At 45.0% G+C, this 12,821-nt stretch overlaps 1 protein-coding gene across 1 annotated transcript; it reads left to right on the top strand.

Moving 5' to 3' along the window:
- Nucleotides 1-9,003: 9,003 nt before the first annotated feature.
- On the top strand, nt 9,004-9,479 carry Tmsb10l5 (thymosin beta 10 like 5). The gene has a single exon (XM_039096270.2). It carries the CDS (start codon nt 9,078-9,080, stop codon nt 9,210-9,212), a length of 135 nt encoding a protein of 44 aa, XP_038952198.1. The 5' UTR covers nt 9,004-9,077; the 3' UTR covers nt 9,213-9,479.
- Nucleotides 9,480-12,821: the final 3,342 nt, after the last annotated feature.

The raw sequence follows: 12,821 nt of genomic DNA, 5'->3' as shown, positions 1-12,821 counted from the left end.
CTATGTATGCACACTCGGAGCCTGTGTATTTACATACATCCCTATATAAACCTTGTTGACAAACTCGGCTTAATGTGAGCTCCAATTACAAATGGTAAATCCAATCCAATGTTTTTCACACATCGGATATTTAAGTAGTCTTTTTTTTATTTTAAAGAAGAATCTTGAAGTGCCAACTGGTATCTTTTCAGAGCAAAGTGTCATCTTAACGGGAATCTAGAAGGTGGGCAGATGGAAAACGTGGGTCCTTTGGAGGTGAGTTTTGCTTTTCACAGGGCTGTCAGAGGGATGGGGGAGTCCTCGCCTTCCCTGGATGATTCCATTAGAGCCCTCGAAGGCAACCTGGGACAGTTCCTTGTTCCCGGTGTTCTGCTTTTCCAGAAGGGATGCAGGGACCTGATCCAGGACAGTTATAAATTCTGCCCCAGGACATTCTTTGGAGCTGAGGAAGTATGAAGAAAGCGAACCTGATCAAATGGTGTGGCCAAGGCCCCTTTCATGAAGTGAGGCGGCTTTCACGTGAACGGATGCCTTCTAAAAAGAGGGGACCCAGAAGCAGAGGACAGGAGACGGCTAGTTTGGGGCGGTGGCAGAGGTGCGATGGGTGACCAGCTTGATGCTAGCAACTACAGAGGCATCAAGCTGCATGCGCACCTGGGACTTCGGGGCCTTCCAAGTCCCATAAAACAGCAAAAACAAGAACTAACAGACAAATCATTTACAGTTGGAACCTCCAGGGAAAGGGACTCCCTCCCGCTCATGCCTGGACATTTTCAAGATGTACAGTAGCCATCGGAATGGGAATAGAGTGTAGTATCTCCTAGTGTGAAGAACCTCCCTCCGACACATCCTAAAGGGGCTTCGGAGTTCGCACTTGGTAATCGAAAGAGTCCCAGCATCACCGCAGAGATGGTATAAAATTGCGCAATCCAGTGCTAGACAGAAGGCAGGACAATGAAAGGCAGGATCGGGCTACCCTCATTACCTTTAAATAGCTCTTGCCATTACTCCTCGTCAAACACAGACACATGAGGAGCATGAAGGTGATCCCCTCCCTCTAGATGTAGCAGAAACCCAGGGCTTTGAGCTTCCTGGCGTTTGGGTTTAGCCTCGCCGGCTCTCGAAGTGTGTTCACCACGGCCTGTTCCACTCTGGCGTTAAACCGCACAAATCCCTTCTGGATGCAGATACCATCACGGCAGCAAGCATCTTGCAGATCCCGTGACTCCTCATCTGCCCCAGCCTTATGCAATTCCTTGGCATGCGTATTTTCTCTGTGTGTCTGTTTGGAGCCTGCTTCTATTGTTTCGATTTTAGGTCCATCTGGTAATGGCTGACTCTTTCTGTACACAGTGTTTTCAGTTACTGTTAAACAATCATAATTCTTCAATAACAGGATGTGTGTGCCCAGAAGAGATGGGACTGAGCTAAGAGCAGATCTGCCCCATGCTCCAAGACTTTTCAGGCTTGGACAGGCTCCCTATCCAACTGTTCTGTAGCCAAAATGACCTCAGGCTCACTTCAGAAAGAAGTTGCCTAAAATGGCCAGACCAGGTGTCGTTTTCAGTCCTGGTCTCTGGTAGACCATTCATTATTCAGGCTAATGATAAAACCCACCAGAACACAGAGAAGAGCTGTAAAGGGTATCTTTCTATTCCTACCTACATCAGGTTGGCATTTCTGTGTCTTAAGACAAAGATTAACTTTTATTCACTGGTCCCAGGTAGCAAGGAACCCCATCTGGTTGTGGAGGGCAGCTAAGTGTGGGTCTAGTTTCTGTTCTTTCAGGGGACAGGATTTCACTATGTAGACTGAGATGGACTTGAACTCACAGTCTTTCTGCCTCCACCTTTCTAAGTGTTACCTGAGATGACAGGCATGCAACACCACACCTGACTGTTAGAGAGTCTTTATAATGATACCACCAAGGGGCACTTTACAAAAGAGGCAGGAGACTACCATTCCCAGGACACGTTGGTCCTCAAACCATCCCCCAAGGAGAAATACATTCTAAGTCATTCCTGGATCTGTGGCTCCTGAGCCAGCGGCAAGAACTACCCCCAGGAGTGTATTAGGATTATAGAATATGTAGTACTTCCTGCCAGAGTTGTCATGTTAACAAGATGCCCAGGAACTCACATACACATTGAATAGGGAAACCTTGCACAAAGGCACTACAATTGGGAAACCTTCAGAAGGATACTGAACCCTGGGTCCCCTCTAGTGGCTCTATGTCCTTTAAGAAACCACTAATGTCTTCCGTAAGAGTCCCCAAGCTCCATCCACTGTTTGGCTGTGGGGCTTTGCAGCCATCTGAATCAGCTGCTGGGTGGAGCCTCTCATAGGACAACCATGCTAGACTCCTGTCTGCAAGCATAACAGAGCATCACTAACAGTGTCAGGGACTGGTGCTTTCCCATGGGATGGGTCTCAAGTTGGGGCAGTTACCGGTTGACCATTCCCTCAGTCTCTGCTCCATCACTTGTGCCTACATTTCTTGTAGACAGGATAGATTTTGGGTCAAAAGTCTTGTGGGTGGGTTGGTGTCTCTGTCACTCCACTGGAGTTCCTGCCTGGCTATAGGAGGTGGTCTCTTCAGGTTCCATATCCCCAGTGCTGTGAGTCACAGCTAAGGTCACTCTCCACAGATTCTTGGGTGCCTCCCTTATCCCAGTTCTCTGTCACATCCAGGAGATGCCCTCCACCTCCCCATCCCTGTCATTTGCTGAAGAAAAGGAGGACAGATTGAGGGCCCTAAGGGATAGAATCTCCACAGGAAGACCAACAGAGTCAACTAACTTGGACCCTTGGAGCCCTCAGAGACTGAACCACCAACCAAAGGACAAACATGGACTGGACTTAGGTCTCCCCAAACATGTATAACGGATGTTCAACTTGGTCTTCATGTGGGTCCCAAACAACCGGAGTGGGGGCTGTCCCAAAAGCTGTTGCCTGTAGGTGAGATATGTTCTTCTAGCTGGGCTTCAGTGGGAGAGAAAGCACCTAACCTTGCAGAAACTTGAGGTAGCAGGGGTGGGGGTGGGTGAGGGGATACCCAGGGGGAGCCCACCTGCTCAGAGAAGGAGGGTAGAGGATGGGGGAAGGACTGTGGGAGGGGTGAGCAGGAGAGGGCCAGTGAGAGGGAACTTGAGCCTCTTGGTAGGTACATGGATTTGGGACTGTTCCATTCCGACTTCCTGGCCTGTACAACCAGGGTCATAATACACTAGGGTCACAACCACCTCATGAGATGATTGTGAGGGTTAAAAAAGGTAGTGTATGTAAACTAAGAGCATAGTAAATCCCCCATAACAGGCACCCATTGTCACCAAACGGGATTTGCAAACTGAGGCGGCCCTCTTCTCCTACTCACCCTGCTGCCTTCTTTATGTGATCCATGTACAGGAGATTCCAAGAAGATCACGGGCCAGAAGCTTACACACACACACACACACACACACACACACACACACACGCGCGCGCGCATGCACACACAGGCATGCACAGGCACGCACATGATGCACACATACACAAACATGCACACAGGTGTACTTCTGAACACATACATACACATACATGAATACACCACACACAAACGTGCACACAGGTGCACTTCTGAACACATACATATACATGCATACACGTGTATATGCATATTCACTCACATACACATACAAACACATTGGCATACACAAAGCTACTTTTGTTCTGACTAAAAGGAGGGAACGAGTCTCACTGGATCTTAATACAAAGAACATAAGTTAAAGTTTAGCTAAAATTAATTATCCAGGTGATGATGACAACCACATGATTTTCAAACAAAGAATGACCCTGTAGTCACTTTTGGAAATAGAGGCTTGCCCAATGGCTCTGGAGTGAAAGGATAATGTTTTTTGTCTTTGTTTTTGTTTTTCTTCCCTCAAGGCTGACTTTTGGAGCATTTAAAAAAACCAACTCCTACTTTTATTTTGAGCACAGTTTATTGTTCATTTGCCTTGCTCTGTTAGACACTCATAGCATCTGTCACCATCAAAATAGGTGTCACTCTGGCGGCTGCAGAGGTGCTCACCTGAGGCCGAGGAGGCGGCCGGTTCACTGGTCAGACTTCTGGGCGGTGATGGCATTTGCACATCTGCAAAGAACTTTCCTACTTATTTTGTATCTTCAGAAGTGGGGGTGGAACTAACTAAATCTGAACTTTATACAAATATTCGCTAATTCATTTAAGACAAACTTTCGTTTCGTAGGAAATTCCCTATCAAAAGAATTTACTTATAGGTTTCCTGGAACTACAGAGTATTAACTCTAAAACCAACCAGAAACCATGTACTTCAGTTTCCTCAGTTTTGAAAAAGAGGAAACCATTTAGGACGTGACTTTTCTGAAGTTCCCGGGCTCGGGCAATTGAAGGCACTATTTTTTTTCCATGGATACTTTAAAACTCAGGGTGACCATTGTTTGTCCCTCACATCTCAAAATACTCAAACTCCTGCTGCGGTTACTTCCTGGTTACTATTGCCGTCTTCCTTTTTACGATACTGTAATTAATACGAGCTGAACATAGAACTAAGAAATAGTCTAGCCTTCTCGTCACTATGCATTCTTGTAAATCTCAAGTGGCCCAGCAAGATAAAACAAGAGTGCGGGAATGAGTTAGCCAACTCGGACACTCGTCTTTAAGGAGGGAGCTACTGTGAGGAAGGCTGAAGGGAGCAGAGCAGAGCGGTCTATTTAGTTAGGGGAGCCTGGAACTGGGACCACATTGGAGGGTGATACTGGCTTCCATGCACACATCCCCATGATCCGCCTCACCTGACTGGGCCTTTCTGATCTACCATGCTAGTAGACCCACAAGGTGGGCCATGGACGGGGCTAGAGAAGGAAGGGAGAGAAGAGTGTCTCCTCAGCCAAATAGAAGGATGGATGGTCCATCTTGTCTTCCAGTACAGTGGACTTGTCAGTGGGCTGAGTGACCCATTGACTACCAAACTTCTGATGGAGCCAAGGGACCCACAGATGTGCCAAGAAGTGAGGGACCCAGAGAAGTATAGACATCTCTAACATCAGGGGGACACTTGTGTCTGAGTCACCAACACTGCAGAGCACAAGTGTCACCAGCTTCATTTACAGATCATTCGGAAGGGGCTCCCATACCCAACCATCCATTCATCCATCCATCCATCCACCCATCCATCCATCCATCCATCCATCCATCCATCCTTCCATCCATCTCCACCCATTTTAAATACTTCAAAACTCTAATGACAGATTCAAATACACGAGAAACTCTCAAATCTATTTTGCATAACACACACCTAAATCTCCCTGGCTTGAAGATCCTGATTCACCGTAGCTCTATTGGAGCAGGAAATGTCAAATATGCCTACATTCTTGTTCTCTCTCCAAACAGATGAGAACACTGACATGTCTCCTATCACCTTGGCCACAGGACTCTAGACAATGCATTCCTCCCTGCCCCCCAACAGGAAAAGGCAGCTGCTTCACCCAGGATCTCTATGACATTAGAGAAGGCTGGCTTTCTCCCTGGAGATACCCGTTAATTAGCGGCTCTGGAGATGTGTGGGCTGAGGGGACATAGAAGAAAAGAGACAAGAAGGAAGCAGAAGTGCTTTCTGAGAGATAAAGACAAAGTAGGAAAGAACGGGGGTGAATGATAGAGAACACCGAATGAGGACCACACGTCGGACAGGCTGCGGCACGAAAAAAAGAGATAAATTAGGACTAGGCAGGGTGTTAATGGCCAAAGTATTTGACTTTGGAAATAATAAAGAGTTATTTCTTTCTAGAAGACTTGTTAACAGCCTCCTGGTCAGGACAGCTGGTTTGGAGAATTTCAGCATAGTCGTCAAGCTTAGCAGGAAGGATCTGAACAGGGGGAATCGGTGGGAGCTCTTCCAAAAGATTGTTTTCCTGGACAAATTCCATCGTTTGTGGAAACGAAGAAAGAAGAGAGAGTAACCCAAGGTGCTGTGGGGGTCTGTGCTCCTTGGAGGACCACAAGAGTTGAGGAAGTGAAGCTGGAAGGAAGCTTCCCCACATCGAAATCCTCCAGGGCGCTTGCCTGAGCCAATACTTCTTCCGCTAGTCTAGACGAACCTCCACCAGCTGTCTTAGAACAAAGGGAGTTCACGTAGAGGGAGACAATGTTTTCAATAATGTATGCGTTGAAGCCTGGTAGTTTGATATGTTGTAGCAAGAAGACACAAGCTTAGCTCTGGAGAATCCCCAAGCATTTCTCCGAACACGAACCAGGATCAGGGCAGCATGGCGCCCCCAGAAACTTCTGATTTGGAAGCTTCCTGAGGTTTAGGTTTCTTATCGAAGTTTTTGTTCCTAAGATAAGGGGTCTGTTCGTCTTCATCACATGTGTCCTTAGGACCAAAGTAGATTCAAGGAAGCTAGGTAGAACATATTTTTCCGTATGTCCTACTAGTAATGTCTTTAACCGAAGAGGCAATATGCTCTGATGCAGATTAAGAACTTAGTCCAAAATAATGAACGCATTAGCTTTAAATTATTTCCAAAAGATTGTGGGCTGGCAGCAATTGTAAAAGATATTGTGGAGAAACTCTGGGTACTTTCCTCAGTTCTCCTGGGTACTCTTTACTCAGTTCCCTTCCAGGATAACATCTGGCAATATACAATCAGGGTGTTGACAGTGTAAGATCCTTAAAGCTTGTACTTAAATCTGTAAAACCTGTACAGAATTCTGTTTATATAAACTCGGTTCCATGCATTTTGATCTTACCCATCCATCCATGAGTATACAGAACACTCTGTCTCTATGCTTCTCCTTCTGCCAGCCTGGTTCAATTCCTCCTTCTGCCTTAACTCTTGGCAACTACCCACTGGTTCTCTGTTTCTATTATTTTGCAATTGCAACAATGTTACAAAGGTAGAATCATTTAGAACAGTAGTTCTCAACCTTCTTAATGCTGCTACCCTTTAATAGGCTTAATACAGATGTGGTGACCTCCAATCATAACATTATTTTGTTGCTACTTCATAACTGTAATTTTGCTACTATTAAGAATTGTAAAATAAACATCTGGTAAACCAGATCTTTGATATGAGACCCCAAAAGGGGTAGTGATTCACAGAGTAAGAACCACTGATCTAGAATATAATCTTTTGGGCCCCAGTGAGATGGTTCAGCATGTACAGGTGCTTGTGTACAGGCTAAGGTCCTGACTTCAGTCCCTGGAACACATAAAATAGCAGGAGAGGACCTACTCTAAAGTTGTCCTGTGACCACCACATGAATGATATGTCATGCATATGCCTGCACTCATACACATAAAAATGAGCAAGTAAATAGAATATGATCTTTTGGAATTGGCATTGTCATTCAATAAATAGTTGATATCAAACTAAGTCATTGCACAGACTAATATATTCTCTTTTTTAAAAATTGCCAAATAGTATTCCACAGTATGGCCATTGCTTTAAAAAAAATTAACAGAAAAATGAGGCCATTTAAAAGAATAAAAATGTTAAATTTTAAAAATCAAATGTACATTTGAAATTATCTTTATATGAGTTTTAAAAAGTTGAAAAAAAGAGGAAAACCTTGCTCTTAAGGTGTGTGTGTGTGTGTGTGTGTGTGAGAGAGAGAGAGAGAGAGAGAGAGAGGGAGAGAGAAGAGAGAGAGGGAGAGGGAGAGGGAGAGAGAAGAGAGAGAGAGAGAGAGAGAGATAGAGAGAGAGAGAGAGAGAGATATCTTATACTGTGAGGGCTGTTTTTCTAGATGTTGGCAGGGCAGTTTTGTGCCTTGATCACCTTCCGAGACTAAGACGGAGGGTTAAATGAAGGGGAGCCAATTGTCATTGTGTTGGATGAGAACTGTGTGATAGTCACGTGAATATTGTCAGCCCTTTATTTTCATTTTTTTTTTTAGTATACATTTTCTCAACTTTGGGTTTCTATTTCCTGACCTGTAATAGTATATACTAGACCCATATTTTAATTTGAGTTTTGAGACAGGATTTCCCTAACCCACACTGGACTCCGTGTGTAGCTGAAGTTCATCTTGACTCCCTAGCCTGCTGCCTCCACCTCACTGGGGCGGTGGGAGCGGGTTACTGACAGATGTGGTCACTATCACATCTGGTTCTGAAGTCCATTCCTTAGCCATCCTAACGCAATTAGCTGGTCTTCCAATAAAACCGTAAGTCACTGTGTTTAACAGGCACCCTAAAAGAATGCAGCCCTTTAAAGAAATGAGGCACAGCCTCTGTAAATGAGATGGGCCTCAGTTTGCTTGCAGGTAGAGGAAATGAACTATTAACTATTCCCTTATCCTAACGGGATCACACTGTCTCTTTTCATTAAAAATCATTTTAAAGCGTCAATAGTCATATAAGTGATATAACCGCACTCCATTAATCTGAATAGTGCACTTGGCCATTTTAAGCAAACTGCGGGTATAGCCACTGCCAGTGGGTACTGGAGCTAAACTAAAGTCACAGAAGTAAGAAATAATTCTCACGTAAAACCCCCTTTAATCATTCTAGAAATTAGGTGGGTGTGTCCACACATACCTTTAACCCCAGCCCTTAGAGGCAGGGGGATCAAAAACTCATAGAGGCAGGCTGGCAAGATGGTTCAGCATATAACAGCATTTGCCACCATTAGACTTTAATGGCTTGAGTTCAGTCACCAGGACCCATGCCCCACATGATAGAAGGAGAAAACTGACTGCCTGGGGTTGTCCTCTGACCTTCAAATGCACACTGTTGCACACACACACACACCCCCAACACACAAACGAGGAGGCAAATAAAGGAATAAATAATATTAAGTGTAACAAAGGGGGGGGATTGAGTGGGGTGGCGTACACCTTTAATTTCAGCACTTCAGAGACAGAGGCTAGAGATGTGAATTTGAGGCCAGCCTGGTCTACATAGAGATTTCCAGACCAACCAAAGCTACATAGTGAGACTCTCTCAAGAAAAAAGAATGTTTAAAAAAATCATAAAGAGGTCTCTTGCTGCAGCAACCCGAGTGGGAGTACCTGGAGCACGAGCTCGGAACGAGAATCCTCGAGTTGTAAGAAAATGGCAGACAAGCCGGACATGGGGGAAATCGCCAGCTTCAATAAGGCCAAGCTGAAGAAAACCGAGACGCAGGAGAAGAACACCCTGCCGACCAAAGAGACCATTGAACAGGAAAACAGGAGTGAAATCTCCTAAAAGCCTAGGAAGACTTCCCCACCCCACCCCTTCATCTCCAAGACCCTCTTGTGATGTGGAGGAAGAGCCACCTGCAAGATGGACGCGAGCCACAAGCTGCACTGTGAACCCGGGCACTTCGCGCCGATGCCACCGGCCCGTGGGTCTCTGAAGGGGACCCCCCACACACACACTAATCGGACTGCCAAATTTCACCGGTTTGCCCTGGGATATTATAGAAAATTATTTGTATGATTGATGAAAATAAAACACACCTCGTGGCAAAAATCATAAAGAGTTTGAGGCCAGCCTGGGCTACATAAGACCATGTCACAAGAACATCAAAATGAGAAATAACTCCAGAAATTAAAAATAAAATAAAATAAAATAAAATAAAATCACATGGGCTGAGGATACAGGAACAGTTGTTACAGAAGAGTTGTCTAGCCTATACAGCTTCTGAAATACATGTGTGCTTGTGTGCGCGTGCACACACACACACACACACACACACACACATACAAACACACACACATACATACACACATACATACATACACACATATACATATATACACACACATACATACACACATATACATACATGCATACACACACATATGTCATTTTATATGCTCATGCTTATTTATCCTTTGGTAGTTTTCTTTTTCTTTGCAAATTTGCTAGGTTTTGTTTTGTTTTGGGTTTTGTTGTTTTCTTTCCTTTTTCTTTTGTTTTTGTTTTTCTCGACAGGATCTCACTGTGTAGCTCTGGCTGGCCTGAAGCTCACTCTATTGACCAGGATGGCCTGAAGCTCATAGAGATGCAGCTGTCTATGCTTCCCAAGTGCTGAGATTAAAAACATGCACTGTCACCATCAGCCCTTTGGTAGTTTTCTATAATATGTATATCCAATTATTTTTTTCCTTTAAGCTTTCATACTTGACTTTAATATTTATGTATCGATTGTTTTATTTTGTTGATGTGGCTGTGGGGATGTGATATATGCATGTATACGTGTGTGTGCGTGTGTGTGTGTGTGTGTGTGTGTGTGTGTGTGTGTGTGTACAAACACACAGAGATCAGGGGAGGGTGTCTAGTATCTTCCTTTGTCATTCTCTGTCATATTTATTTGAGACAAAGACTCTCATTTATCCTAAAGCCTGCCATTTCCGTTAGGCTGGCCAGAGAGCTCCTAGAATCTGCCTGCCTCTTTCTCCAGTTCTGGGGTTATAGGCTTACTTGGCCATGTCTGGCTTTATGGGATGCCGGGGTGTGCTTCATGTTTGTGTGGCAAGTGCTCTTACTCAGGAAGCCATCTCCCTGGGCCTTGACTTCAACGTTTCCAATGAGGGCAGGCAAGATGGTTTCGCAAGTAAAGAGCTTGCTACACAAGTCTGATGACCTAAGTTCAATCCAAGGAACCCATGGAAAGGAAGGAGGGACCCAATGTCATCAAGTTATTCTTTCAGCTTCTTAGGTTACTATATGTACACACACACACAGAAACACACACACACACATACACACACACATACACACACATACACACACACACACACACACACACAAATAAAAATGTATAATGTGGAACTTGATGTACCTCCCAGCTCTTTCTATGTCTTCTACAATCCCAAGTACTAAGAATTCTACCCATTCTTGGTTATTGAGAAAGAGCTGGAACTCTTTACTTAGGATGTTCTGGCTACATTTCCCAAGCATATGTGTCCCAGGACTGCTTCCTGTTCTAAAAGCAAGGTCTGCCATAAAACTGGCCACATGTCTGACATTGCAGGGTGGAAGGTCCATTTGCATCAGAGGAAAGGACCACCACCACCAAGAACAACAACCCATGTATTAGGGTCTTTACAGCTGTGACAAACACCATGATACAAAAGCAAATAGGGAAGGAAAGGGTCCATTTGTCTTATGCTTCTACTACTGTTCATCACCGAAGGAAGCCAAGACAGGAACTCAAAACCAGGAAGGAACCCGAGGGCAGGAGATGATGTAGAGACCATGGAGGAGTGCTGCTTAGTGCCTTGTATGGCTTGCTCAGCCTGTTTTCTTATACACCCCAGGATCACCCACCAGGGACAGTTCCACTCACAATAGGCTGGTTCCATCCCCATCAATCATTAATTAAGACAATGCTCTACGCACCAGTCTGTAGTCTGATCTTATTGAGGCATTTTCTCAATTGAGTTTCTCTCCTCCTTGATGACTACAGGTTGTGCCAAGTTGACCTAAAACTAGCCAGCACACAATACAAACAGCACACTCAGATCTAGAAGCCAAACTAAAGATACCTCAGCCCTCTGCTGAAGATTTTATCTGAACCTATTAAGCTGAGGAGCTCTGGGTCTTCAGAGAAGAATTGGGTTAGGTATTTGGACTTAGGGCACTTTTAAAATCTCTATGTGAAAGTTCAGGTCATCAACACAGAACACAATGCTGCTTCTAGAAAGCTTGCCTGAACCTCAGTTTGCCTCACCCACGTCAGGCCTCAAGAAATCACGCTCTATTTCCAAACAACCCCAGCATCTTAAAAGTTTTAGATTTTCTGACACAGGGCAAGAGCTACAGTTCTCTGTGGGTATAAGAAAAGTTAGGAAATAGACTGGTTTAGGAACGTGACAGTAAGTAGGTTTTCCTCTAAGAGCCACATATCAACTGACCATGGGGTACCCAACCTTAGTTGGTACATTCTGCAACCCTACAACCTAAGGCTCGAGGAACCATCATTCCTCGGAGAGGGGTAAGAATCTTGTAAGCACCAGCAGACCACAAAGCCGACTGCAAGACTGTGTCTTCTAAACAAGGCAGGGAAGCTACATCCAAGTTGTCTTAACAATATGGCTGCCTAAGCAAGGCCGGAACAGTGACAACTATCGACACCAACACGAACGGGAGAATCCTCACGGGGCTAGACAAAGAGCCACAGTAATTGGCAATGCTTAGACTGAGAATCAACCCTCCCAGAGATGAGCCCCTGTTGTAAATGACTTATCTTCTGACGCCAGCAACCTCCATCTTGTGGAGCAGCTATGCCTTCCTTCGAAACGCCAGCTAGGCTTGCTGACTGCTCACACTCTCTCCTGTAAGGGTGGAGAGGGTCACCGACCCTTACCTGAGCCTCTCACTGCTCTCTACCATCTGTTGTGTGTTCTTCTGCCTTAATTGTACGTGCTCTAGGGAAGGAAAAGATTAGCATATGGAGGGCCAGGGAATCCATGTATGTCTCTGCAGGGAATCATTGTGCTCCATTCAGGTGTGCCCCATTGGGAGCGAGGAACACCTATATCCCGTGCATAACCCCTTGCCCATGCTAAATAAACTCATTAGTTTCCCAGAGTTAACTTTGGGGTGGAATCATGCCTTGGTTTGTGGCTGGGACCTTAGGAGGATGTGGTAGGCATTACTTATATCCCCCCTCTACCCGTGTCTTAGTTTGGGTTTCCATTGCTGTAAAGAGTCACCATGACCAAGGCAACTCTTATAAGGAAAACATTTAATTGGGTCTGGCTTACAGGTTCATAGGTTCAGTCCATTATCATCAAGGTAGAAAGCACGGCAGTGTTCAGGTTGGCATGGCACTGTCAGCTGGGAGTTCTACATCTTGATTCAACT

Source organism: Rattus norvegicus, chromosome 1, assembly GCF_036323735.1.
Source record: "Rattus norvegicus strain BN/NHsdMcwi chromosome 1, GRCr8, whole genome shotgun sequence".
In the NCBI taxonomy this organism is placed as follows: Eukaryota; Metazoa; Chordata; class Mammalia; order Rodentia; family Muridae; genus Rattus; species Rattus norvegicus.
The sequence above is the reverse complement of the archived record's forward strand: the minus strand, read 5'-3'. Positions and strand labels throughout refer to the sequence as shown.

Excerpts from the sequence above, each read along its gene's own strand:
- Tmsb10l5 (XM_039096270.2), top strand. The coding sequence starts at position 9,078 with ATGGCAGACAAGCCGGACATGGGGGAAATCGCCAGCTTCAATAAGGCC.